This window comes from Myotis yumanensis, unplaced genomic scaffold (assembly GCF_028538775.1).
Source record: "Myotis yumanensis isolate MYYU_CA2020_CCGP unplaced genomic scaffold, mMyoYum1.0.hap1 SCAF_3, whole genome shotgun sequence".
Taxonomy (NCBI): domain Eukaryota; kingdom Metazoa; phylum Chordata; class Mammalia; order Chiroptera; family Vespertilionidae; genus Myotis; species Myotis yumanensis.
Genome location: NW_027223754.1, coordinates 193,287,638 through 193,313,515, shown reverse-complemented (window position 1 = coordinate 193,313,515; position 25,878 = coordinate 193,287,638). Strand labels below are relative to the sequence as shown.

Here is a 25,878-nt window from a genome sequence, read left to right as displayed (position 1 = left end):
TCCACGCACGCCCCGGCTGTAGGTGCTGAAGCCCAGCGGGGAGAGGGTGCCCCCAGAGGGCAGCCGGCCAGGCCCTGCCCCTGCAAACTGTCTGCTTGACCTCGCACCATGGAAACCACCAGCCCGGCCCCAGTCCGCACTGCTGGGTGAGGATCCACCTGAGGCCCTCACTGTCTTCCAGAAACCCTTCCCTTGGGCATCACAATGGCATGTTCTTGTGGGAAAGAGCTCCCTTTCGGGGTGCCTCTCAGGTGCCTTTCAAAGGAGAGCTCATTGACCCTCGCAGCAACCCAGTGAGTAGGTATTACGATCCCCATTTTTCAGAGGAGAAAACAGAGGTTCAGAGGCTAAGTCACTGCTAAAGTCACATCGCCAGGAAGTATCAGAGCTGACACAAGTACCTAGGTTTTTCTGATTCCCAAGTTCAGAGAACCTTTGGGACTCTCCAAGACTCCTGTGTGGAACTTCACTTCTCAGTGCGCTCTCTGCTCCCCTGTAAGGGACAGCGGGCGAGAGTTACCCAGCCTCTTGTCTCCAGGGTCTCCCCATTCTGCACCACCATCCCATAATAATCACCTCACCTCCTCCTTTCTCCCACAGGCCCCCACGTAGCCACCCGTGAGGCTTGCCCTCAAGATGGTTCAGGGCCAATAGAAAGGCACCTATGCCCCTCCGGGTTCCCTTACTTCTCCCCTGGTTCTCCTGAATTTTTCATTTCAAGACCAACGATCACTCCTCCCCTAACTCATGTCGCCATGCAGTGGACCAGCCTTTGGGGACAGACTTTGTGGAGAACCCAGAGGAAGTCTCTTTCCTTTAGTTGGTAGATCATCAAGAATGCTGCCTTGGAGATGTTGGGCACCTCCTCGCTGGGGAAGGGACCTGCGGCCAACTGCACAGAGGCTGAGCCATCCTGCTTGAGCGTGCCCCCGCCACACTGTGTTCTGCACAGGGGCCGGAGGCCAGTGTAGAGGGAGGGGCAGGTGTGCTGTCGGCTGAGTGGGTGAGAGCAAGGAGGAAGCGCTGGGAAAGGAGGCTGAGATGGTACAGTAGATCCAAGGTGAGACTTCAGTCAAGAGAGGTGAAGGAGAGGTGATTTACATGGGGGAGGAAAGGGGAGAAAGGAAAGTAGGGAAGGGTGAATGTCATAAAGGCAAGGATGAGAGAAGTGCCAGGAAGGGGAGATACAGTAGGATGTTGGGGAGCCAAAGAGATACTGTACCACTTCCTGGTTGTGTGACCTTAGGACCTTAACTTCTCCAGGGTGTCTCATCTGTAAGATGGGGTAATAATCATCCCTAACTCAGTGAGTTGTTGTAATAAATTAGATAATGCATTTTATGCACTTAATTGAGATCCAGGCATTCAGAGAGCATTTTAAAACCTTGTCAAAGCTCTTCTCCCTCCATTTAAGGTTTCCTCGTTTCCCGCCTTTGGATTTTCCTAAACTTCAACTGAGGTAACTCCAGGGCATGGACTGTGGAGCCCCCACATGTTGTCTCCATGATACGGTCCACTCAGTAATTGGGGAATCCTGTGAAAATGGTGATGGCTATGGGTTTTCTTAAACTTCCCCAGCCTGTTACTTGTGAGCTTGGGTCATTTCTCCTCTGCCTGCCACATCTCCTTAATCTATTCTTGCCTCTCTGTTCTTGTGATGGAAACCCTTGGGGTGTACTGAATGTGGGGAAACAGTCCACCAGAGCTGAAACACCAGAGGTCTCACATTGGAGACAGCCTACTTCATCCACCGACACGGGCCATGGTCACACTTTTTCTGGACGATTTTAACAGCTCCCTGGCCAGTCTTCCTTTCTCCTCAGACTCTCTCCACCCGATTTCCTACAGTTTATCCCACACTATGTCAAGGTTAGCAGAACCTTCAGGGGCTTCGTTGCCCACTAAGTGAGCTGCTAACCTTACTCTGCATCCTCCCCCCCTTTTTTAAAACTCACCCGAGGATATTTTTCCCATTGAGTTTTAGAGAGAATGGAAGAGGGGGAAGGAGAGAGACACATTGATTGGTTGCCTCCAGAACTTGCCCTAACCAGGGCTGGGAATTGAACCCACTACCCAGTTACATGCCCCTGACCCAGAATTGAACCTGAGACCCTTTGATACTCGGGCCAACACTTTAACCACTGAGCCACACCGGCCAGAGCTTACCCTGCATTCTTGCATCTTCTGTCTTGAATGGTAATTATAGTTGATTTGTTCTTTTGGTCCCACTGGATAGAAAACTACTTCACAGCAAGACCCAACTGTTCAACATTCCACAAATATTTATTTGTTCTTTTGTTCTAAGCTCCATTCTAGATGCTGGGGAATACATCAGAGAACCATCAGACAAAAATTCCTGCCCTCGGGGAGCTTACATTCTACCTGAGCAGGGGGAGGAGACAGACAATAAATTATAAAAATTATAATAAATAAATAAGTAAATTATATAGTCTGTAGAAGATACTTGCTATGTTAGTTTTAATTACTTTGGAATTTATTCATGTATCTGCATATAAAAATAATCAAGTAGTTTTTAAAAATTGTGTTCAGTTCTGTTTGTTAATCCCAGGGTTGGAAGGGCACGGGTCCTGAACCCTAAGCATGAGGCAAGATGGAGCAGGTGCTAACCTCCAGGCCTCTTTGAGAACAGCAGGAGGTGAGGGCCTGTGCCGGGTCTCTAAGCTCCCGCCAGATGGTGGAAGGCGCAGACTTCGAGGCTATGACGGAGGAATCTGGGTCAGTTCTCTGGTTTGGCCACCAGGGGTCATTTTACACCTGTAAATCACCATCTGGACGGATCACATAGAGACACACAAAAGGCCCAGAGATACACACAGGAAAACCCTGACACTGGCAGGAGCGCGCGCGCGCACACACACACACACACACAGAAACATACAGTATTGAGAGACAGGCATAGAAAGGCATGCAAGACCTAGGCACGCAACAACTCCCTTGCTAATGTCAGGGTCTCAAGATGTCCTAGTTCCAACTCTGCAACTCCTACCAGCTCCCGACTCCGACTCCGGTAAAAAGGGAAGAAAGCAGTAGGTGGCCCATAAACCAGTCTTCCATTTCCCTTGCTGCCCGCTTGCTAAGAACAGCCAGCCCATTCCTGTCCTCCCATCACACTCTAACTTCCCTGTAAACTTCTTTCCTGGCTGTGGCACAGTTCCTGTTCCCTCCGGGAGAAGCCCCACCCCCTCCTCCTGAGTGTGTGTGTGTGTGTGTGTGTGTGTGTGTGTCCAGTTCTACCCCCCCCCCCCCCCTTAGGGCTGCAGCTCCAGCAAGCCCAAGGCCATGTTCCATCTGGTGTGCAGCTCCTACTGTCCCACCCCCACCCCCAACCCCAAGCCTTAAGGGCTACAATTACCAATTGATTTGTTGAGCATTGCTCTCTTCCACAGCAATAAAAAGCACTCTATATAATGCCCTGGGAAGAAGTTACACAAGAACTTTAATACTTTAGTATAGGTATAGTTCTCAAAGTGTGATCTGGGGACTGACTCTTTGACAAGTCCATGAGGTCAAAGCTATTTTCATAATACTATTGTCATTTGTTCTTTTCACTTTCATTCCATCACAAGTATACAGTGGGGTTTTCCAGAGGCTTCATGAAAGATATCATTGCTCTCACAGCTCATGGAATGTGTGCCTATGTATTTCTGTTTTTTTAAAACATGTTTTATTATTTATTTTAGAGAGGGAGAGGGAGAAAGAGAAACATCGATGTGTGAGAGAAACATGGATTTGGATTGGCTGCTTCCTGCACACCTCCCTACTGGGAATCCAGACCAAATTCCTGGGGATGTACCCTGACCAGGAATCGAACCAAGGACCTTTATGGTGCATGGATGATGCTCAACCAGCTGAACCACAGTGGCCAGATCTGTATGCTTTGAAAACTTAATTGAATTTCTAATATGGTAAGTATCAAAAGAACAAAGTATATGCAAAAGCTCTTTGGAATTCTCAATTTTTAAGGGTGTAAAGGGTCTGAGACCAAAAAAATTTGAGAACTGCTACTTAGTACAAAGAATTGTTCCCTTATTCTAGATGAAGCTGTGGGGACGGGTGTGTGTGTGTGTGTGTGTGGCAGGAGTAGACTTAGGATCTAGAATGGAGGAGGTCTTGAAAGGGGGTTGGAACATAGGATAGAAAAGACCTAAAAAGGGGAACAGGGATCAAGGTTTTGGAGAAAAGAAAACCTTCTAACTCACAGTTTTGCCCTGCCCCAAACCACCCCATGATGGAGGTCAGGTCTAAATTATTACAAGTCTCGAAACAAGAAGGAAACCAGTTCTGTCTTATCCAATAAACTCTTGTATTTGCCTCAATGCGGGGAGGGGAAGCCCAGGTGGGAGTGAAATGTGGGTGGCATCTATGGCCCTAAGACTGCTGTGGTCAGTCTAAAGCCAGGACATCCATTTTTTCTGCTACATCTACTGGCGCTGGGCAGTGTTTCAAGTCCCCCGCAAGGGCATTTCACCCATTCCTCTGCCCCTGCCTTGGCAGGCTCACAGCATCACCCCTTCCTACAGACTGGGGACGGGGTCTTCTTTTCTATGCTCATCATCACCACGAACTTAAAGAGGACATTCCCACCACCACCCTCCCTTCCCCGTGCCCCTCGCTCCCACACTTTGCTCCTTCTGCATTTATGAGTTGGAGTTGCCACCCAGAAATCCAAGTGTCGGGATCCACCGCCCTCCTGTGCGCACCCTGCAAGTTTTCCAGTGCGAGAGGCGAGGGGATGGAGGTGGGTGTAACCGGGCTAGGGCCCCATGTTCCTTTAGAGGACAGAATCCTCGGGGATTGGCGTCCGGGGATTGAAATGCCTGATCAGTCCTTGGCTGGAGGCAGCAGTCCTGCCGGTGGGGGTGGTCTCCTGGGGCAGTTGGGCGAGCGTCCCTCCATCCCCGTTGGTGGCCGAGGTCCTGGTCCCGAGAGGAGAGCCCAGGCCGCGCAGGGTGTTGCGGAAACCCTCGGCGCTGAAATAGTACACCAGCGGGTCGAGCATGCAGTTGGCGCCCGCCAGCAGCACCATCACCATCAGCACCCCGCGCACCTGGTCGCGGGCCGCGGGGCTCGCCGCCACCAGGTCGCCCCGCAGCAGCCCGTAGACGGCCAGCGTGGTGTTGTAGGGCACGAAGCACAACAGGAAGATGACCAGGTTGACCAACAGGAGGCGCACGGTCTTCCGCCGCCGCCGGCTCTGCGTGGCGTCGGGCCGCGCCAGGGTCCAGAAGACCCGGCCCGACGAGTAGACCACGGCCACCAGCGGCAGCAGGAAGCCCAGCGCCTCGGCCAGCAGCACGAGCGGCAGCAGCCGGCTCTTCCACAGCTTGTCGCCGAAGCTCTCGAAGCACAGGCGCACCGGTTTGCCGCGGTAGCTGCAGTACGAGGGCTTGTGCACGAGCATCGTGGGCACCGCGAACACCAGGATGAGCGCCCACACGCCCAGGCAGAGCAGCCGCGCCACGCGGGGCCGCCGCAGGTGGCGCAGCCGCAGCGGGTGCACCACGGCGGCGTAGCGGTCCACGTTGATGAGGGTCAGGAAGATGCAGCTGCCGTACATGTTCATCTGGAAGATGGCGCCCGCCGTCTGGCACAGGAGGTCCGGGAAGGGCCAGTGGTGCAGCGCGTAGTAGGGCAGGCGCACGGGCAGCGACAAGGTGAAGAGCAGGTCGCTGGCCGCCAGGTTGCACATGTACACGCTCACCACGGAGTGCACGCGCAGCGCGCGCAGGAAGACCCAGAGGGCCAGCGCGTTGAGCGGGAGCGCCGCGAGGAGCACCAGGCTGTAGACCACCATGTGCAGGCGGTGGGTGGCCCGGTAGTCAGGGCACGGGAGATCCGAGCTGTTGGTAGAAGTGTTTGCTGAGGAGTTGGCCAACATCTTGCCAAAGCGTGCCGAGGAGCGAGCCTCGGGGCATTACGGGGCACACCAAGGTCCTGACAGGGCAGTCATCTCCAGAACAGGGCCTGCAGGCTGCATCCAGAGGGTCCCAAAGCCAGCAGAGGTAGGCCTTGAGAATGTGGGTTATGGCTGCCAGGGGGTGGGTGCCTTTGGTCAGGGCTTCATCATCCCGAGACCTGGAATAGGAAGGCAAACCAGAAGTCATCGTTATGCAAGGCCAGGGTGGAGGACACAGATGTTTATCTAGCTAAACTGGCTGGCCTCTTGAATCTTTTCTCAGCCTCAAGCCTTTGCCCCACCTTCTGTCCTGCCAGAGTAGCTTTCTGCAGCAGGGCTGTATAGCAGTTCAGACCGCCTGGGTTTCTTTCTTTTTTTAAAATATATTTTTATTGATTTCAGAGAGGAAGGGAGAGGAAGAGAGAGATAGAAACATCAATGATGGGAGGGAATCATTGCTTGGCTGCCTCCTGCACGCCCCCCACTGGAGACGGAGCCCACAACCTGGGCTTGTGCCCTTGACCAGAATGGAACCTGGGACCCTTGAGTCTGCAGACCGATGCTCCATCCACTGAGCCAAACCGGCTAGGGCAAGACTGCCTGGGTTTCAATCCTGGCTTTGCCAGTTCACCTGACTTTAGTTGTCAGAAAAATGACTTACTGTCTTACTCTCTCTGAAGTTCATTTTCTTTACCTGGGGGTGGAGTGGGGGTCGAGGAGTGGGGATCATGAGGTTTTTAGATTAAATAAGACAATATATATAAAGTGCTTAGGCTTTCACAGACATGTTTGCAGCAGTGAACAAAAAGGCCTTGCCCCCAATTTACTTTCATTCCACTGGAGAGAAGCAGGTAATAAAGTGCAAGTAAACAGGTGTCATGTCAGGTGGTGACAAGTGCTGTGGAGCACCTCCCCTGGAACAGGTGTTCTCCTGGTTCCCTTTTATCTAAAGAATAAAGTTCAAGCTCCCAAGTACAGTACAAAATTCCAGCCTCACTCCTCACACCCACTGTTGCTCCTGTGTGGGCTGGGCTTGCGCTCAGAGTGCCGTGAGTTTACCCTTGAGTTGACCTCTCTACGTTTCTTCATCTGTAAAGTGGGGATAATAATATAACAGGGTTCTCCTGGGCTGATCACACCCCAGCACAGCCCTGCAGGGCAAGGCTCTGTCGGTTGAGCTTTTCCCCTGGAGGATCTAAGCAGCGGTCCCCAACCGGTGGTCCGCAGACCACTGGTGGTCCGTGAGGTCCGAAAGGTTGGCAACTGCTGGACTAGGGACATCCCCAGATGGGGTTCTGTGATAAGGAGAGATGGTTGTTTGTTAGTAAGAGACCCAAGGGGACCCTAAGCCCAGAGAGCAGGGCAGGGAGGTGAGAAAGTACCATGGGTACTGATGAGACTGCTGGAGAGAGGCAACAGCTGGCCGACAAAGGATGGAGTTAAGAGGTGGAGGAGCCAGATGACAGGACATGGTCTCAGTATCCCACCTTCCTTAATGCCACGAGGCCACAGAGCTACCCAGATGCCATCTATTTTGTGTGTTTGTGTTGAAATATACATAATATTTACCCTTGTAACCATCTTGAAGTGTACAATTCAGTGGCATTAAGTACATTCACAATGTTGTGTAACCATCACCAGAACCTTTTCACCATCCCAAACAACAACTTTATACCCATTAAACAGTAACTGCCCATTCCACTACCACCCCTGCCCTCCAGCCACTGGTAACCTCTATTCTACTTTCTGTCTCTATGAATTTGCTCATTCCAGATAGCTCGCATGGGTGGAGTCATATAATATCTGTTCCTTTTGTGCCTGGCTTATTTCACTTAGCAAAAGTTTTCAAGGTCTATCCATGTGGTAGTATGTATCAAATTGCATTATTTGTTATGGCTGAATAATATATTCATATATATGTATATCACACTTTGTTTATTCATTCATTTGTCGATGGTTTCTTGGGTTTTTCTACCTATGGGCTATTGTGAATAATGCTATGAATATGGGTGTCCACATGCCATCTTAGGGAGCAAAGTTGTGCGGACACCCTGAGCAATTATCCTAAGATATTGAACTTACTCCTTTCAAAAGGAACTGCTTGAATTCTTACATGAAACTAAATTGTAAACCTGACTGTAACAAGTTTTCTTGTGGGTTTTTGTTCATTTGTTCTCCCTCCAACCACTACTAACCGCAGTTTAAGACTTGTGAGAGGTGTAGGACAGTTAAAGGGAATAAAGAAACACTTCCTAGGATTAAAAAAAGGCGGCAGAGTAAGTGGATGCTGCATGGACGTGCTCCCAGGAACAAACTGGTATTACAACTAAAATACAGAAAAACTTCCCGAGTAATCAACGAAAAACTCGCAGGAGAGAACCCTGATACCGGAGGACCAAAATTGGAGACCGCATAGAGACCACTTTACTTTGTATATTGTAAATAAATAAATAAAATAAATAGTTTTGTTTTTTTTTAAAGAAAGAAACACGTCCTCTCCAAAATACCAGTTTCAACAGGGAGAGTAACACTAACTGGAGCTGAAAAGCAAATAAAACCAGGCTCTGTTCCTGACCCATGCCCCATCTCCCATGCTCCTTTGCTCCAGCTACACCAAACTAATCATTTTGCACATACCTTATGTTTTCATGCTGTTTCCTCAACTTGGACTGAGCCTCCTCCCATTCTCCAACTGACAAACTCAGTCATCTCTTAGGACTCTGTGCGGCCTGTCCTGACTCCCTCCCTAAGAGGCAGATGTGGTCCCTCACTGGCACTTCCCCTCGGTTCGCAGGTCTATAGTAGCTGTTCCCGCCTGCCCTGGCCCGCCCCATACTGTAATGAGCTGTTCTTTATCTGCACCTCCCACTCAACTGTGAGCTCCTTGAGGGAAGGGCTATGGACTGTGACTTACTCATCTTTGTATTGCCAGCACCTACATCAATGTCAATAAATGTTGAGTGAAATAGCTGTCATTTACTGATTGTTCACCACATCCTGAGGTATTTTATATGCACAATATTTAATCCTTCCAACAGCCCTTGGAGGTCAGGTCGGTGTTTACCCTCATTTTTACAGGCAAGGAAACAGCTCAAGAGCTCCGTGTGGAGTGAAGTCAGGATTCAAACCCAGGACTTCCTGGCTCCAAAGTCCAAGCTGTTTGGTGCTACTTCCAATAAGAGTGGGTGGTTAGAGACGAGGATGGACGCTGCATAGCGCTCCCGGTCTTTTACAGATGCCGGTATGAAATCTGTGCCCACAGAGATATGGTTTTACTTCCTCATTTGTCTAATTCAAATATATACTTTTAAGTAATCTGCTCTCTTCTTCTCCCACTTCAAACACTGGCAACGTGGGCTCATCTGTCTTCCACACACACAAATAAGCCCCTCCTTACAATTTCCGCTCACCTACTTAAGCACTTACCTTGCTGCTTTGAACTCACCAGCTTGTACTGTGTCTATTGGTTCCATTTCCCCAACTAGATGGTAAGATCCTGGGATGGGACCACATCTTTCACTGCTTTTCTTCCCAAGTTTGCTCACACCTCAGTCTCTCTACTTAGCAGGCCCCTGTCCCCTCCCCCATTGTTTAACTATTTTGTAATTGTTATAACATATAACAAATCAGTGAGCTAACCACAACTAACCACTTCTTCTTCTTTTCTTTTTTTTGTTTTTACAAGTAACCACTTCTGATTATCACATTTCTGACTATCCTGTCCGCATGTATAACTCATTTAGTAAAAGACCATGCCCCTTATAAGGCCTGTTTGGAAACAGGTTGCATTAAAATTTCAGTAACAGTTCACACTATAATTACTGTAACACTTTATCATTCTTAACCATTACTTGGACAATCAATACTACTTATTTCCCCAAAATTGCAAGTCTTTCCGTTGACAAAGTTACACTGTTTAACAGACCAAAATGTATTACGTGAGCTGCTATTTAAAGGTAAAATTAGGAACCTCTTAGCAAAACTGATGTTAATGCTCTTGCTCCAAAAGAAGGGTGTCCTGCCAAAACCGGTTTGGCCGCTCTATCGTCGGCCTGCGGACTGAAGGGTCCCGGGTTCGATTCCGGTCAAGGGCATGTACCTTGGTTGTGGGCACATCCCCCGTGGGAGATGTGCAGGAGGCAGCTGGTCGATGTTTCTCTCCCATCGATGTTTCTAACTATCTATCTCTCTCCCTTCCTCTCTGTAAAAAATCAATAAAATATATTTAAAAAAAAAAAAAAAGAGAAGGGTGTCCTTGGGTTTCTTTATAGTGGAACCTATTTGTCAAAAAGTCACCCCTTCCTGACAGACTTACGCAGAATGGCCCAAGCTGAGCGCTGAAAGCTGCCAGGCCCCTGCCCTGGTCCCCACCCCATCTGCCTGCCTCCCTGAGGCTCCCGTCAGTGGAGCTGAATGGGCACAGTGCCAGGCCAGATGACAAGATGGAAAACACTGCCAAAAAGGAGGCAAGCAGGAAATGGAAGGAGGGTTCTAGATGTGGGGAAGGGGCAGCCTGGCCCTCTCCCCGCCCTGCCTTGTGGCAGAGGTTGGGCTGTAGGGGAGATGTTGGAAATAAAGAAACAGCAGCCAACCCAGAAAAGAACGGAAACGGGGGGTTCATTTCACAGGGGAGGAGGGATATGACACGGAAGTCTGTATAGGCTCAGCCACCTCAACACACATGGATGTGGTAACATAAGATTCCTAGTAACCTGTCCCTCAGTGTGGCTGCACGCCCTGTAACTCACAAATGCATGGAGGCATGGACAGATGGCCCCAGGAGGAAGGGCAGACACAGCCCCTGCCTTAGGGACCGTGTCCTTGCGCCGACAGACAGTCAGGCAGCTTTAGGAGCACATACCTACAGGGATGTGCACGAACAGATCCCAGCACCAAGGCACTGAAGGGCAAAGAAAGCACCAAACACATAGAGGCACCAGGCACTGTGCCATCCACATCACCTGCCCACCACACACTCACACCAGAGCGAGCGGCCACTTTCCTCCTCCCTGTGTCCCTGTCCTTCAGCCTCCCCTGTGCACCTCTAGACCCAGGTTCCTTCCTCCTGTCCTTAGGGCCTCTCAGACCTGTCCCATTGTCCTCTGAGCTGGCTGGGCACTGCTCTTTGCTGAGATAAGCGGGAGGGACAGGGCTATTTTCTGCCACAGGCAGGAAGAAAGACTGAGAGAGTAAAAGTGGGCAGGAGGCTAGATCATGATCATTCCCTCGCTCTGCTACACAGAACCCGCCAGCAGTACCCACTGTTCTGGCATCTGACCAACAGCACAGACAGGAGCTGAAGACAAATACGTGACTTGGGACAATGATGGAGGCAGGGACGGGAAAGAAATACTTCCTCTTGGTCCAGCTTTCTTTTCTGCTACCCTCTCCAGGCACTTCTCTCCTTTTCCCTCCCACACATTCATCAAATGCCTTGCTCTCTCTTCACCTCCTCTTTTTAGTAATTAATTCACATCTTTCAGAAGTTTGAAAAGAAGGAATCTCAGATATCCTCATCCTCCTTGCCCCAGGAGATCTGCTCTAGAATAACCCAACCTCATTTTAGATTCTGAAGTCCCGGCCTGTCAGTGTGTCCCACCCGCTACACCAAGCATGTCAAACTCAAAGGCTAACAGGGGCCAAAAAACAAGGTTTAAGTTTATGTGGGCCACAAAAAAACAAAAGCTTCAATTTTCATAGAAACTTAGGTTTATTTCGATAGAGACATGCTAAATACAAAGGGCTGAAATAAATGAGTAATCGTTAACATAAAATATTAGAACATTTTAATAAAAATTAATATTTTTTCTTGAACATTAACTTATCAAACTTATCTGCGTAATGCAAATAAACCTATTCTTCTTGTTCTCTGAAAGCGAAATATTTCCTATTGCACACACCAAACAAGTCAGTCCAAGACTAATGATGTGGCCATCAGCTGCTAAAATATTCCCTGCTGGTATTAGTGGAGAGAAATGGTGCGCCTGTGTGTAAAGGCACGAAAGGGAAATGAATGCAACATGATTATAGTACTCAGTCATTAGCGAACGTTGTAGTTTGTTATTAATAACTATATATAATAGGATATAGTAAAAATTAAGTTACGAAATTTTTATTAAAACGTTTCTTACATACAGTTATATTGGCTGGGCCACAAAAATATTCGTTGTGGGCTGCATGCGGCCAGCAGGCCACGAGTTTGACATGCTTGTGCTACCCAGTGTGTGCTCTAACCTGCCTTGTCAGCTTAGACCACTTCCTCTGGTGCTGGGCTCAGGCAGCACTGGGAGGATGCACCCTGGCATGCAGCCGGCTTCATTACAAAGGCCTCTCCGTATCTGTATATTCAAACTCCCCACACGGATCCAAACTGCCGTGCCGCGGGGAGAAGCTTAACCCAGTCCAAAGGCTTCCTGAAAAGATCTGTCCCAGAGCTGCTTTAGGGACACGGATGAATCCTGCTCATCAGCTTGTCCTGGGTCTGAGGGCTCTGTGGTGTGGAGATAGTTCGAGGTTGCCAGGGTGAGTAGATGGCCTCATCCTCACTCAGGGACCACGTCCTCCCCAAGGACAGGCACCTCTCTGGCACAGACCCCAAGGGATTGTCCTATCCCATCTCCATCCACTCTCCTCCTGGGTCCAGGCCTGCTCTGCTTGCTCCAGCCAAAATGCCTGCCCCCACACGGAGCCTGTCTCCTGCTGCCTTCCCAACATCATCCCCAGTCATGTCTTCTCCTGTCCCAGGTATTCTGACCTCATCTCGCCCATTTCTTTCTGGGAAAAGGCAGAAAGTAAAGGCGGCCGACAGCTCAATAATGAGTTTCCCCAATGTGGGGTGTCACCTCCCCACCTGCACATCTTCCTCCCCCCTGCTTTCAAGAGCTGGAAAAACAGGAAGTAAAGTCCCAATCAAGAGAAATCACTCGGAGGAGCTGTCCGGGCCCTGTGCTCTGAGTGTCTGCGTGCAGCTAACCTTGCTTGGCTCAGAGAGTCTCCTGCAGCCTTCCAGCCTTGTTGACCTCACCCTGAACTCCCGGCAGCACCAATGGCTTCTGCCCTCACCTTTCTACTGTCTCCTTCCCCTGGGCCTGTGTTGGGGTGTATACTGGGGGCAGCAGGGTGGGGAGAGCTGACAGCATCAGACACAGGCAGGCAGAGCTGGGCTCTAGTGCTCTGAGTGGCCAGGAGGTGAGGCTTACAGGGATAAGATTCTGTTTCCCCCTCAATCCTTGCCTCCATCTCCCCTTAGGACTACAGTTTCAGCTGGAGATACAATCAGGTGGGAGGTCCCCTTCTCTCAGGGAGGCCCCTATAAACACAGGTAATAGGGAGGCAGCTGCCCTCATTGATGTGAGACAAAGGTATCATAAGGCTTTGCCCACCCTCAAATATTTCCCCCACCTGTGCTCAATATCTGAAATTTCATCTCCTTCATGTCACCCGTGAGCCACATTCTAGCATTGCTACAGGGACATGAGAAATAATTTTGTCTAATCCTTTTATATAGACCAGTGGTTCTCAACCTTCCTAATGTCGCGACCCTTTAATACAGTTCCTCATGTTGTGGTGACCCCCAACCATAAAATTATTTTCGTTGCTACTTCATAACTGTAATTTTGCTACCGTTATGAATCTTAATGTAAATATCTGATATGCAGGATGTATTTTCATTGTTACAAATTGAACATAATTAAAGCATAGTGATTAATCACAAAAACAATATGTAATTATATATGTGTTTTCCGATGGTCTTAGGCGACCCCTGTGAAAGGGTCGTTCGACCCCCAAAGGGGTCACGACCCACAGGTTGAGAACCACTGATCTAGATGCACGCATTGTGTTAAGGCCGTGTTTTTCAAAGACCCCATTACAATACCCCTTGGAGGCCTTTGCCGGGTAGGTCAGTTGATTAGAGGATTGTCCTGATACACCAAGCTTACAGGTTCAATCTCCAGTCAGGATACATACAAGAATGCACCAATAAATGCATAAGTAAGTGGAACAACAAATCAATGTGTGTGTTTTTCTCTCTCTCCCCCTTCCTCTCTCTAAAATCAATATAGATAGATAGATAGATAGATAGATAGATAGATAGATAGAAAGAAAGAAATACTCCTTGGTTAATACCCCTTGGTTAGCTAGGAAGAATAAGCATAAGAACACCTTTGTGCCGTGAACCCATTCATGGAGTTTAATCAGATAAGTTTATTGTCACCTACGAGAGGGCCTGGCCCTGGGAGGTGAGTGGGTATTAGGGGTTAAGTACTAGCTGAGGATGGGAAAAGGTTGGAAATCAACCCCAGAGGACCCTCCTCATTGGTCTTGGGAAGCCTGGGCTCAGCATGACAGTGGGCCTAACAGGTGAAGGGGAGAACACAGCTTCCAAGATGCCCCCGTGTGTGGCTTCGAGCCTCAGAGGGGCACCCTAGGGTGTGTGCTGTCTGAAAAGGTCTCTGCCTGAGGCAGCCCCTTTAGCTTTTTACTCTATTCAAAAGGTTTTCTGGGGCCCGTGGCCCACCCTCACCTCCGCCCCTACCCGCATCCCCCATTTCTAAAAGTGGGGTGCCGCCCCTAATGCCCCCATGAGGTTCAAGCCCACCTGTGACACCCCCGTACCTGTGCTCCGTCGAGCTCTGCCGCTGCTGCAAGCTGGCTTCCTCTGTCTGCTCTGCGCTGGGCTGGGCTGGAAGGACCTGCTCCTGGGGCGGGTGGGGACACACCCACCTGGGCAGATCTCAACAGATTCCAGCTCTGTGCACTCACCCAACCCCGCACTCGCTCGCGGGGAGAGAGAGGAGGAAGCAGTGCCTTCAGCGGTCTTCACAGACTGGCCAGAGAAGAAACCCCAGCAGATAATGGCACTTAGTCTAGCCCCAACTCTGGGCCAACTAATGACTCCCCCGCCCATCGCTCACAGACTCCCCACAGTTTCCGGGAAGCCTAACGGGCACACCCACCCCTGATTCGATGACTAATCACCAGCCTCTCGATTTTCTCTCCAGTTCCCTCTGGGTGTCTCTCTTTTGGATCCCCGCAGGTGGTTTTGCTCTGGCCACCTGTGGCTTTATCCCTCCCCCTGCCTTGGGCCCCTCTACGTGCCAGGGCTGCTGGTGGGCCCACAGCCTCTCCACCACAGCTGATACCAGGCTGGGCTGTTCCTCCTGGCTTCTGTCTCTTTCCTAGGCTGGGGGTTGGGGGGCCGGAGGGCTGGGGAGAGCTTAGATGACAGCCCCTCTTTTCTGTACCCTGGCCAAGACCCTTGTCTTCTGTATCAGCAGGGCTGGACATGTTGTCCAAGCTCAATACACAAAAATAAGTTCAAGTTTTTGAGTGGTGAGTGAAAAAGGATATTGTGGTCAAGTTAGGTTGGAAAATGCTGGCTTAAACAGGTTTCTCTATTACAGGGCTTCTCAGAGCCTTGAACATGCCACTGAAAGATTGACCATCCTGTCTAATAATCCTATCTAATAAAGAGGAAATATGCTAATTGACCCTCACGCTGTTGCAAAGATGGAGGCACCCACAGCCAATAAGGAGGGAATATGCTAATTGACTGTCCTGCCCTCAAAGATGGCAGCACCTACAGCCAATAAGGAGGGAATACGCTAATTGACTGCCACACCCTCCAAGTTGGCGGCGCCCACAGCTACAAGATGGCCGGCAGGGGAGGGCAGTTGGGGGCGATTGGGCTGGCAGGGAAGCAGTTAGGCGTTGATCAGGCTGGCAGGGAAGTGGTTAGGGACAACCAGGCAGGCAGGCAGGCAGGCGAGCGATTGGGAGCCAGCAGTCCTGGATTGTGAGAGGGATGTCCGACTGCTAGTTTAGGCCTGATCCCGGGATCAGGCCTAAACCGGCAATCAGACATCTCCTGAGGAGTCCCAGATTGGAGAAGGTGCAGGCTGGGCTGAGGGACATCCCCGCCCCCCCTCCCCCCCCCCCCCCCCACACACAAGAATTTCATGCACCAGGCCTTTAGTGTGTTAATTGAAGCTGGATGAAGCATAGAGGTGCATTATACTATTGCATTTGTGTGTATTTGTGTGTGTGAGAGAGAAACATCGATATGAGAGACATATCGATGGGTTGTCTCCCACACGTGCCTGACTGGGGCTGGAGATTGAGTCTGCAACCCAGCTACATGCCCTGACTGGGAATCAAACCCAAGGCCCTTCAGTACTCTGGCCAATGCTTCAACCACTGAGCAACACTGGCCAGGGGCATAGTTTTTTGTTTGTTTATTTGTTTGTTTTTTAATGCTTTAATCACTGTAAACCTATAGAAGAGACTGTACAGTTTCCCAAACATATGTGTCCCCAGAACCTACTCTGGGATATCCCAAGTTATTAAAGGCCAATGCTGAAGTCACATCTCAAAGTATGTTGTCTAGACACAACCACTTCAACATTGAAGACCATCCGGCACATTACTAGATGTCAAATCAAAGGTTTCCTGAGCTCCAGGCCCCAGATGTTTCCACCTTTAAAAAAATGTTTTATATTTCAGAGAGGAAGGGACGGGGGGCAATAGGAACACCATTCAGAGATGAAGAAAGATGAAGACACACGCCCTCCTGGCCCACAGGATCCCTGAGCCTCAGCCATGGTCTTCTTTAATCCAACTCCCTGATTTTCAGGGCCTCTTCTCCTAGCAGATGGCTGCTTGCCTGAGCATCATTCCCATGAGATTATCTCTCCTATAGATGGATCCATAAGCCCCTGGGCAAGGGGTGGGGGAGGCGAGTTGATCCCCATGGGGCACTGTGGCAGTGCTGAGGATAGGATCATAACCAAAATGGGCCACATAGGTTGAAAATAAACACTTTATGCAAAGACATCCTTTAAGGCGGGTGGAGTTCCATCACTTTCAGGGACTCCTTCCCCGACCCAAGGAAAACGTGGGTAGGGACCAGGTAAGAGACACAAAAGGGGCAGCCTGGACGCAAACTGATGACCAATGGAGTAAGAAAGCAATGGAGAATGTGGACAGTCTGGGTTGAGGTGGAGACAGGAAGAATCCCAGCTCATCCGGCTTGGCCTAGAGTCAAGGTGCTAAACTCCTGGCTCCATCGAAGCACAAGGTCCTCGCTTCTGGCTGGGGTCAAGATATTGTAACTCTCGTTCTTCAGACATCTCATACGGGATATCTACACGGGGATCGGGTACACACACAATGTGAGTTACAGAGCAAGGAGCCAGCAGTGTGGAGGTGGGGAGGTGTCAGAAGTCCCACGAGAACCAGAGGCAGGCGGGCATGGGCACAGGGCAGCAGAGGGAAGGAAGAAACTCAGATGTGGGTTTTTCCCGCTGCAAGAGACACCAAGTGGCCCCTCCTCCTTTCAGAAATCAGGAGGCTGAGCCTGGGGGAGGAAGTGACTTATCCCAGACTTCTTGGTGAGTAAGAGCAGAAGGCAAGACTGCAACCTCAACATCTAGTTCCCAACCCAGGGGAGGTTCTTCCTGTGGTGCCCTCAGGGCCTTCACCTCTCTGCAGCATTCCTGCAGACACCTCTGGCTGGGGCGCCTTGCTTACTCCAAGGCTGGGGGCGTGGAGGAGAGCAAGTGCTCTGGTGGAGGCCTCTACCCTGAGAGGCAAGTAGGAAACTGCTCTCCACATCCCAGCTGTGTGGAGCAGGGGGAAGGGGGTGGCCCAGAAAAGACACCCCACCAAGGTGACCGATTTAGAGGGGCTGATGGGAGGGGGGAGGGAGGCGTGGTGATGAGCTCACCTTCTGATCCCGGTTTCTCATCAGACACTGTTGGCTTTTGAAGGCACAGTAGTTTGGGTACTGCACATAGTCTGTGTCACAAATCTAGACCAGGAGCCAGGGATGGGGAGGCGGGGAGATATCAGAAGCCTTATGAGACACCAGCCCTCCAGAGAGTGCCCGCGGTGAAGGAACCAAGGGCAGGGGTGTGACCTTTCAGAACCAGACCTTCCACACTGGGGGTGTCCCTCTCTGAGGAAGAGGCCTTTGTCCCCTCTGCCTTTCCCATCCCACCCTCACTCATAGTTCAGTTAGTGGGAAGAAGCCAGGAGCCGGAGAGTGGGAAATGGCTTCCCTGCTGTTCAGTTGCTGGTAAAATGGCTGAGGAATGGGGATTGAGGAAGGGGGCACTAAGGGTGCAGAACATTGGAAGGGGGCCCATGAATGAACCAGCCTCGGGGAGCCTTCTAGTGATGGGCAAGTGAGGGAGAGGGTAGAACAATCTCATGTGGGACCTCGGCTGAATCACTTTCCTCTGCGGACCTCGCCTCCCCATCTCTAAACCCAGGGGTGCAGCAGAGACGACCTCTGAGACCTCTTCCAGATCTAGGGGCCCAGGGAGGAGGTCTGGGCAGGGGCCCCTCAGCTCAGTGACCAGCCCTTTCTTAAGCTGCCCCTACTTTTCATTGTCTTGATTTCCCCTGTTAAACCACAGAAAGGAGGGGCCTGGCCCTCAGGTACAACAGGTAGCTCCACAGAGCAGGTAACTCTGGGGAGAGGGGGAACAACAATGCCATTGGGCAAGAAAAGCACTGGAAGAGTTAGGGAAGGAGGCTGTCAGGGAAGGACTGGATCAGGGGAGGGGTGGCCCTTCACCCATCACCTAGTCATTTGTTGCAGGAATGAGTATAACTTTGGCCTAGAGTGGGAAGTAACCTGACCAAAGCCCCCTTGGCAGGTAACTGGCAGAGCTGGGACCAGAAGCTCTGTCTCCTGCCTCAGGGTCCTGTGCTTGCTCTCCCACCCCTCCCAAATCCTACCTTCTTTGCCAAACACAATCCTGCTCTATTGTGCGTGTGTGTGTGTGTGTGTGTGTGTGTGTGTGTGTGTGTGGTGTCTACTAAAGAGAGGCAGCTGGTTTAATGAGGACTGGATCTCAGAAGCCAGGGCCCAAGTCCCCTTCCACACCCTAGGGCTGCCTGGAGCAAATAACCAGCAGGAATTGGGGTGAGTGAGGTGGGGTTCAGCTTGGGAAAGGCTCTGACCTTGGTGGGGAAATCCCCATCCTGGAAGCTAAGGAACTCAGCCTGGAGCCAGCCAGCTACTCGAGTATCTTCACAGCCCTTCGTGGCTAGCAGGGCACACCAGAAATCCATGCGAAGCCCGCCATAAATATCTAGCCCGTAATAGCGGTTCGATTTTACATTCCCCATCTGTAGCAGAGGGAACAGGGAGAGGTGTGAACCCCTGCGCCCCCTGCAGGTCTCCCTTCCGGATAGAGGTCCAGAGCCTGAGGCCTCCCCCACTGAGGCTGCCCAGCTGGCTAGGTACCTGGATGCCGATGGCCATGCTCTGGGATGAGAGAAAGGGGCTCATGAAGGGTGTTTTGTGGGAACCGTCACACTTCTGCCGCTGCAGGTTGGACTCCGAGTGGCACTGCTCCAGCTTCAGGGAGCAGAAGGCACAGAGGGGACAGATAGCTAGGTGATGCCGCCCAAGGCTGTCACAGACCTAAGGCAGGAATGTGGTTAAGAGGCTGAGGCTGAGACTGTCCCACACCTCAGCCCTCCAGAGCAGTTCCCACAATGTCTTTGCATCCAGGCTCTTCCAAAAGCTTTTCCCCCTGCCCCCCTCCCCAAGGGTTCCTCAAGGACCTCGCCTCAGCACTCTATTTCTTCACCCTCTTCCTGGATGATTTCTCTACTCCCAGGTAATCTTCATCTCTCTGCAAGGGACACCCAGATCTTCATCATCCGTTCTGATCTCTTTCACAAGCTCCACAGCCTCACTTGCCAGGTGCCTGACAGCTGCCCACCCTCGGGTGACCTACAACCACCTCTCCCCTAGACTATCTGAATAGATCTCCTAACTTTCCCTGTTCTCTCTCTTTCCTAATGGTAGTGCTAATAGTTGACCCAGGGCTAAGCACCGTGGATATAAATGCTATCATGTCATTTAGTCCTCACAGGAGCCCTGCACATTAGCCCTCATAATATCTCCATTTGACTGACAAGGAAACAAGCTCAGTGAGGCTAACTTGCTCGAAACCATATGCCTTATAAATGGTGGAGTTGAGATGTAGATCTAGTCCTTCTAACTTCAAAACCTTTACTCTACTTAGGTTTAAACCTCCAAGTTCCTGGAAGACATTCTTTAGAGTGGAGCTCCCCATCTCCTAGCTGGGTTCTTTGCCCTAACCGAGTCCCTCGGTCTCCTCAGGAAATCTGCAGTCAATCCAAGCCTCCTCCTTCTCCACCCATGGGTCCAGCACATCACAGGTGCAAAAAATCTCCTTGTTCACTCCGCACAACAGCTCATAAGGGAGGCATAGTTACGTCTCTCACCAAAAATGGTTAGTTACTAAGTTCCTTTTTCCTACGCAATTAAATACAAATGCTCCAGACTGCCACCTGGGATTTTTCACATTGTGACCTTTACTATTTCTCTGACTCTATCCCTTACTGCTTTGCTCCAGGCAAAATGGGCTCCTTACTGTTCCCTTACCCAAGCCCTAAAATCCAGTGGGCTCTCCATGACTCCTGAACTTTCTACACTTAAAAACCTCTCTCCAACACCTACCATACTCCTTTTGTAATGCTGCCGAGTCCCCCGTGGGCTCCAGGTACTTTAAGAGCAGGAGTAATATGTTCATTCTTGGTCTGTCCCTCATGAAATCTCTTTCTTGCCTCACAGACTTTGCACATGCTATTCCCTCTAGCAGGAAGCTTCTACCAAGTCCTTTCTTTGGCCGGGTTAACTTCCTTTCTCTTCAGGTTTCAGTGTAAACGTCAGTTCCTCTACGAAGCATTTTCTGATCTTCCCAAACACAGACAGTTGTCCCCTTCCGCTCTCTCTACACTTTGTATTTATCCATCACAGCGTTTCTCCTGTCAGACTGTTCTGCCTGTTTCCTCATCGGCCTCTCCCACTAGGACTTCAAGAGCCCCCACGATAATTAGATCTACTGTGCTCATCGTTAATATCTCAAATATCTGTTCAGAGTTGGTGACCAATCAACATTTGTTGAACAAATGGATGAATAGATGGCATACCAACTCCCAACAGATGATTGCTAACTTGTGTTATTTAAAAACCTAAAGGATATTTTCCTGGGAATAGGACTTGCTGGTTGGTGAGGACACATGAGACTGGAATTTCTCTACAGATCCCTGGAATGGGTTCTATGCCCGCTTTGGAAAGGAGAGCTGCATCTAAGGTAAAGCCAAGGTTTGAAGATGGTGAACTAGATCAGGAGATGACTCAAGCCTAACAACTCAGAGAGCTGAAGAATGAATTCTGGCTCTAGCCGGTTTGGCTCAGTGGACAGAGTGTCGGCCTGCGGACTGAAGGGTCCCTGGTTTGATGCTGGTCAAGGGCACATTCCTGGGTTGTGGGCTCGGTCCCCAGTAGGGGGCCTGCAGGAGGCAGCTGATGAATGATTCTCTCGTCATTGATGTTTCAATCTCTCTCTCCCTCTCCCTTCTTCTCTGAAATCAATAAAAATATATCTTTAAAAAAAGAATGAATTCTGAATTGGAATGAATTCCAGACTAGTCTTGAGCCTTCCTCCTTTAAGGTGAGCTGGAGATGTCCTTCCAAAGAAGGGATTCCCACTTGAAGAGGACCTCTCCAGTGATGCCTCATGCTGTCTGTATCCCTGCACATCTCCCAACTCCCAAGGCCTAATAGGATGCCCAGTGAGCAAGTATCCATTAAACAGCATGCTGGGCCTACCGACTTCCCGAAACCAAGGATCTCATCCTCCAAGTGCCGCCAGGCCCTGGCTGTGGGGGTCATGATGCAGGTGTTCTCCACAATGGAATAGCACATCACCAGTAAGGCCTCTTCATGGGGCAGCTGCAAGAGGCTGCAAGGAGACAGACCTGGTTGGTGGGGAAGAAAGCTACATCCATTCTCTTTCCTTTCCCTCAGACTCTGTTCTTGGTCACACACATTCAGCATGCTGGATGGGGCCTTAAAGGCCTCTGGACCAACTGCCTCCTTTTAAAAATGAGGAACTGAGGCCCAGAAAGGGGAAGTAACTTCCTCAAAATTGCAGTGTTTATCCAGGCCATAAACAAGACCGGAACTCAAGCCTGGTAGCTCCAGGTATAAGGAAACAGGCATCTAAGGCAGGACTTAAACCAACGATGGCCACAGAACAGATGAGGCAGGCAGTTACTAGGTGCGCCTGAAGCCCAAGCAGGTCTGAGTGGGTCTGGAGGGCAAAGTTGGAAAGTGGGCTTCTCATTCCCAAAGAAGGCAGCAGGAAAGGTAGGAGGAAAGGCAGCAGGAAAGGTAGAGGAGTCAGAATTTCCTGTACCTGCCAGAGTTTTGGCTTCTCCAAGCAGAGTCTTCATCAAACACCCCACTCATTTCATCCATTTCCTGGGCAGATTGACTGAGCTCCTGGATGTTCTCCATCATCATAGGCGTAGACTTCACTTTCCGCACCCGGGCAGCGAAGGACAAAGGGTTGGAAGATAAACCAGCCTGGTGCTTGGGCTCTGAGTCCGCCGTCTGCAGCCCATGCATGGCATGCAGTCTCTCCCTTGTCCCCTGTCCTTCCTCCTGCTTCCCCTCCTCCTCCTCTTCCTCCTCCTCCTCCTCCTCTTCCTCCTCTTCCTCTTCCTCCTCTTCCTCCTCCTCCTCTTCCTCCTGTTTCTCCTGCTCCTGCTCTCCCTTCTGTTTATGTTTTTGTCCTTGCTCCTGTTGTTGCTCCTGCCTTTGATCCTGCTTGTGGCCCGACACTCGCTCTGGGCCTCCCAGGGACATGGAGGCTTGCAGCAGCTCCTCCACATTGTTCTTGAGCAGTTCGGGCCAGGGCTGGAAGGCCTGCCGTTCTGTGGCTGCAGCAGGGTTTGGGAGGGACCAAGAAAGAGAAGGAGAGGAACAGTCAGCTTTCTGGCCTCTGAATGTTTTTCTTCAGCGAGACATACACATAAACACCAAGGCAGAAGGAAGCAGCCTCAATCCAAATTATTCACACGGTCAGGTATAGATGACACAGAAAAGAATACAAATATCAAAATAACATTACCATGGCGATGGTGGAGTTGGTGGTATACCACCTTTCCACCTCCCTACCAGTGCCCCTCTTAACTGCCACCTCAAACTCCACCTGTTGTTTCTCTCACTTAGGAACTAGCACATATTCTGAATAGTTGGCAGCTAATCCTTTCTAGACTGAAGATGTTAGCTTACAAAAGTCCCGGGGATGTTTTGGGGAGCTAGGAAAAATGGAGTCAGGGCAGCCTTGGAAGTAATGCCAGAAGATATTCTGACACAGGATAGCTCTAACTTGTATTCCTAAAAAGCAGATTCCCCATTATGTAAAGTGCTGCCTGTGTCCATCACCCACCATTGCTCAACATTCTTTCCGTATCCCTACCACCGAGTCTCCTCGGTTGGGAGGGTATCACCTGTGTTGTGGGATGGCATGGGGGAGGTCATGGTGGAGGGCTGTGCTTCAGTAGAAGAGTCTGTCTCCTGGTCAGCGTTAGGTGAGAGAATTGGAACTGGCTGGGAGCATCGGACCCTCTGCAAAGAGAGAAGGGATGTGGGAATGCCTTTCCCAAAGGAATGCCTTACCCCGACTTACTCCTCAGTCCCTCTCCCAGCTGCCTCGCTCACAGCTCCTGGGCAGGGACAAAGGCACAGGGTCCCTGGTGGAACCCTCTAGACCTGAGAAAGGGTTCCCCTGCAAGATAAAACTCCATGTCTTGGACACAACCCTGCCTTTGGTCTTTAATGTTTGATTCGAGTGACTCACTGTTAGAAGAAATGGAAGGGCTTATCTTTTTGCCTCTCCCCTCCTTTTCTTACAGTTATCAGGAGTGTTCTGACCGTCTGAATGGCCAAAGGGAGTCTGCATTCATACATAATCTGGGTAAATGATTGGCCAAGTGGCAGGGAAGAAAGCCCTACGGATGGCCCTCCTCAGCTCCTTACTGCCACTGCCCCTCCCTTTGTCCTGCGCCACCAGATCCATCTTTGTCCTGGGACTCACCTTGGCGTAGTAGACATGGTTGGAGCAACGGTACTGAGTAAACTGGCAGAAGGACTCGAACCAGGAGGCGTAAGGGAGGTCGGAGCACACAGCACCTGGGCAGGGGCAGGGGTGCAGACGGTGAACACACGAGGGGACCTCCCTCCTGAGGGCGGTGGGCGCCTTGGGTCTGGAGAGTGGAGACCACGGCCCCAGGGCCAGAGGCCGGCCAGACCCGCCCGTCTCCAGCGAGCACAGATCTGCCCCGGGAGGCGGGCCCTCACCGTCGGGCACCAAGCCGTGGTTCTCATACTGGTCCAGCTGGACCAGGGTGGGGTTCCGGCAGCCGTGGGTGGCTCTCAGACGGCAGGTAGTCTCTGCCTTCCAGGTGGGGGTCAGCAGTGCGAAGAAGTGCTCATATTCGGCGGGAGAGAGGGGGCTCCCGGGCGTGGAGGTCGGAACGGAATCCTCGCCGCCGCCGCCGCCGCCGCGGCCCCGGCCGGGGGCAGCTGAAGGCAAGAGCAGCACTGCGGGCGGGAACAGGCGATGGGCGGACGGACCCAGCTCCAGAACCCGCTCCGGCCCGGATGGACCCACGCTGGCCAGCGGCGCCCCGTGTGGATTAGGATCGGGGTGTCTGGTCGGTGGGGATGCCAGGGACAGAGGCAAAGGAGAGCCCTGGGGAGACCCGGAGGAGATGGGGCAGAAGCGAGGGGGCGTCCACCGTGGGAAACGTTTCCGAATCAGTGAAGGAGGGTCCTCGGGAGGCGGACCCGGCCGCGGGGCGGGGGGGGGGGTGGGGGGGCGGGCAGGGGGGGGCGGGGGGCTTGGCGGGCGGGAACCTCTCACCCTTTAGGAGCGAGAGGAGGAAGCCAGCACCGAGCTTCCTCATGGCCCAGACGGTCTGCCCGCGTTCCCCGGACCAAAGCGGCCTCTAACGGGCCAAGCCAGAGAGCGCAGCGGCTGCGGCCAGCAGAGGGGAGCAGGGGGGCTGCTCTGACGTCACAGATCCCCGGGGGCGGGGCCTCCGAAACTGACGTGGGAGTCCTCGTGGGTCCAATTCCAGTTCGGGAGGATAATGATTAAGGTACCACTGACGCTGTATCTTTTTTTTCTTTTTTAAGCACAAAACCCAAACATTTATTAGGCATCTACTCATTACTGGTGCTAGGCACTTTTTTTTAGGTGCCTGAGATACATCAGTGATAAAATGGTCCCTGTCCAATGGAGTGAATATAAATGTCTCCAGGAACAGCACTGAAGAGAATATTTCCCTTTATGTGCCTGTAGGTTTTATTTTCAGTTATTACAGTGCGTACCTCCAACACAGATTGCAATTGTTTACATGTCTGGGTTCCCTTCCTGGACTGCGGCTTTGGGATGGCAGGGGTGTCATAGCTTATTCGTCTGACACATGGCTGGCATTCAGTAAATGGCAGTAAAATGAACCAAGGAAACTGGACTGCCCAACAGGCTCTCGACGTCTAGTATCTGAGGGAGATTGTGCTTATCTTGGTCTCAGAGGAAAATCGGTGTTTTTTTCCCCAAATATCTTTAAAAAAAATTTTAATGAATTTATTGGGGTGACATTGGTTAATAAAATTAGATAGGTTCCAAGTATACAATTCTATAATATATCACCTGTACAGTGGGGCCTTGACTTACGAGTGTCCCGACTAACGAGTTTTTCGAGATACGAGCCGTCTCTCGGCCGATTTTTTGCTTTGGGTTGCGAGCTAAAATTCGGGTTACGAGCCAACTTCAGATACCCCACTGCTAGTTGGTGCAGCGAACGTCACAGTGAACCCACAACATCAGCCCAGCATCACGTGTCTCACTCGTTCACTTTTGATTTGACATACGAGTAATTTGAGTTACGAGCTCCGTCACGGAACGAATTAAACTCGTAAGTCAAGGACCCACTGTATATTGTATTGTGTGTTCACTACCCGAAGTTAAATCTCTTTTGTCACCATTTACCCACCCTTTACCTTCTGCGCCCCTTTTCCCTCTTGTATCACCATACTGTTGTCTGCTTTCCCCCCCCTT

General features: G+C 51.0%; 2 protein-coding genes across 4 annotated transcripts; both read right to left on the bottom strand.

Moving 5' to 3' along the window:
- Positions 1 to 3,431: 3,431 nt before the first annotated feature.
- LPAR5 (lysophosphatidic acid receptor 5) lies at positions 3,432 to 14,636 on the bottom strand. Of its 2 annotated transcripts, none has more exons than XM_070407928.1 (2): positions 14,534 to 14,636; positions 3,432 to 6,096 (listed from the first exon to the last, which is right to left on the bottom strand). In XM_070407928.1, the coding sequence occupies exon 2, from the start codon at positions 5,897 to 5,899 to the stop codon at positions 4,793 to 4,795; it is 1,107 nt and encodes a 368-aa protein (XP_070264029.1). In that variant the 5' UTR covers positions 5,900 to 6,096; positions 14,534 to 14,636; the 3' UTR covers positions 3,432 to 4,792. The 2 variants fall into 2 exon arrangements, with proteins under 2 accessions (XP_070264029.1, XP_070264030.1); XM_070407929.1 differs by lacking the exon at positions 14,534 to 14,636 and adding an exon at positions 8,555 to 8,669.
- A 2,086-nt stretch (positions 14,637 to 16,722) lies between these two features.
- Positions 16,723 to 24,756, bottom strand: ACRBP (acrosin binding protein). Of its 2 annotated transcripts, none has more exons than XM_070407925.1 (10): positions 24,679 to 24,756; positions 24,114 to 24,356; positions 23,851 to 23,945; positions 23,264 to 23,381; positions 22,165 to 22,690; positions 21,576 to 21,708; positions 19,173 to 19,352; positions 18,887 to 19,054; positions 17,643 to 17,726; positions 16,723 to 17,060 (listed from the first exon to the last, which is right to left on the bottom strand). In XM_070407925.1, the coding sequence occupies exons 1-10, from the start codon at positions 24,719 to 24,721 to the stop codon at positions 16,938 to 16,940; spliced, it is 1,713 nt and encodes a 570-aa protein (XP_070264026.1). In that variant the 5' UTR covers positions 24,722 to 24,756; the 3' UTR covers positions 16,723 to 16,937. The 2 variants fall into 2 exon arrangements, with proteins under 2 accessions (XP_070264026.1, XP_070264027.1); XM_070407926.1 differs by having other exon boundaries at positions 19,173 to 19,286.
- Between the last annotated feature and the right edge of the window lie 1,122 nt (positions 24,757 to 25,878).

Coding starts and splice junctions, on each gene's coding strand:
- LPAR5 (XM_070407928.1), bottom strand. CDS start 5,899: ATGTTGGCCAACTCCTCAGCAAACACTTCTACCAACAGCTCGGATCTC.
- ACRBP (XM_070407925.1), bottom strand. CDS start 24,721: ATGAGGAAGCTCGGTGCTGGCTTCCTCCTCTCGCTCCTAAAGG. Junction 19,055..19,172: donor GCATGGCCATCGGCATCCAG/GTACCTAGCCAG, acceptor CCTCTGCTACAG/ATGGGGAATGTAAAATCGAA. Junction 17,061..17,642: donor TGAGAAACCGGGATCAGAAG/GTGAGCTCATCA, acceptor ATCCCCGTGTAG/ATATCCCGTATGAGATGTCT.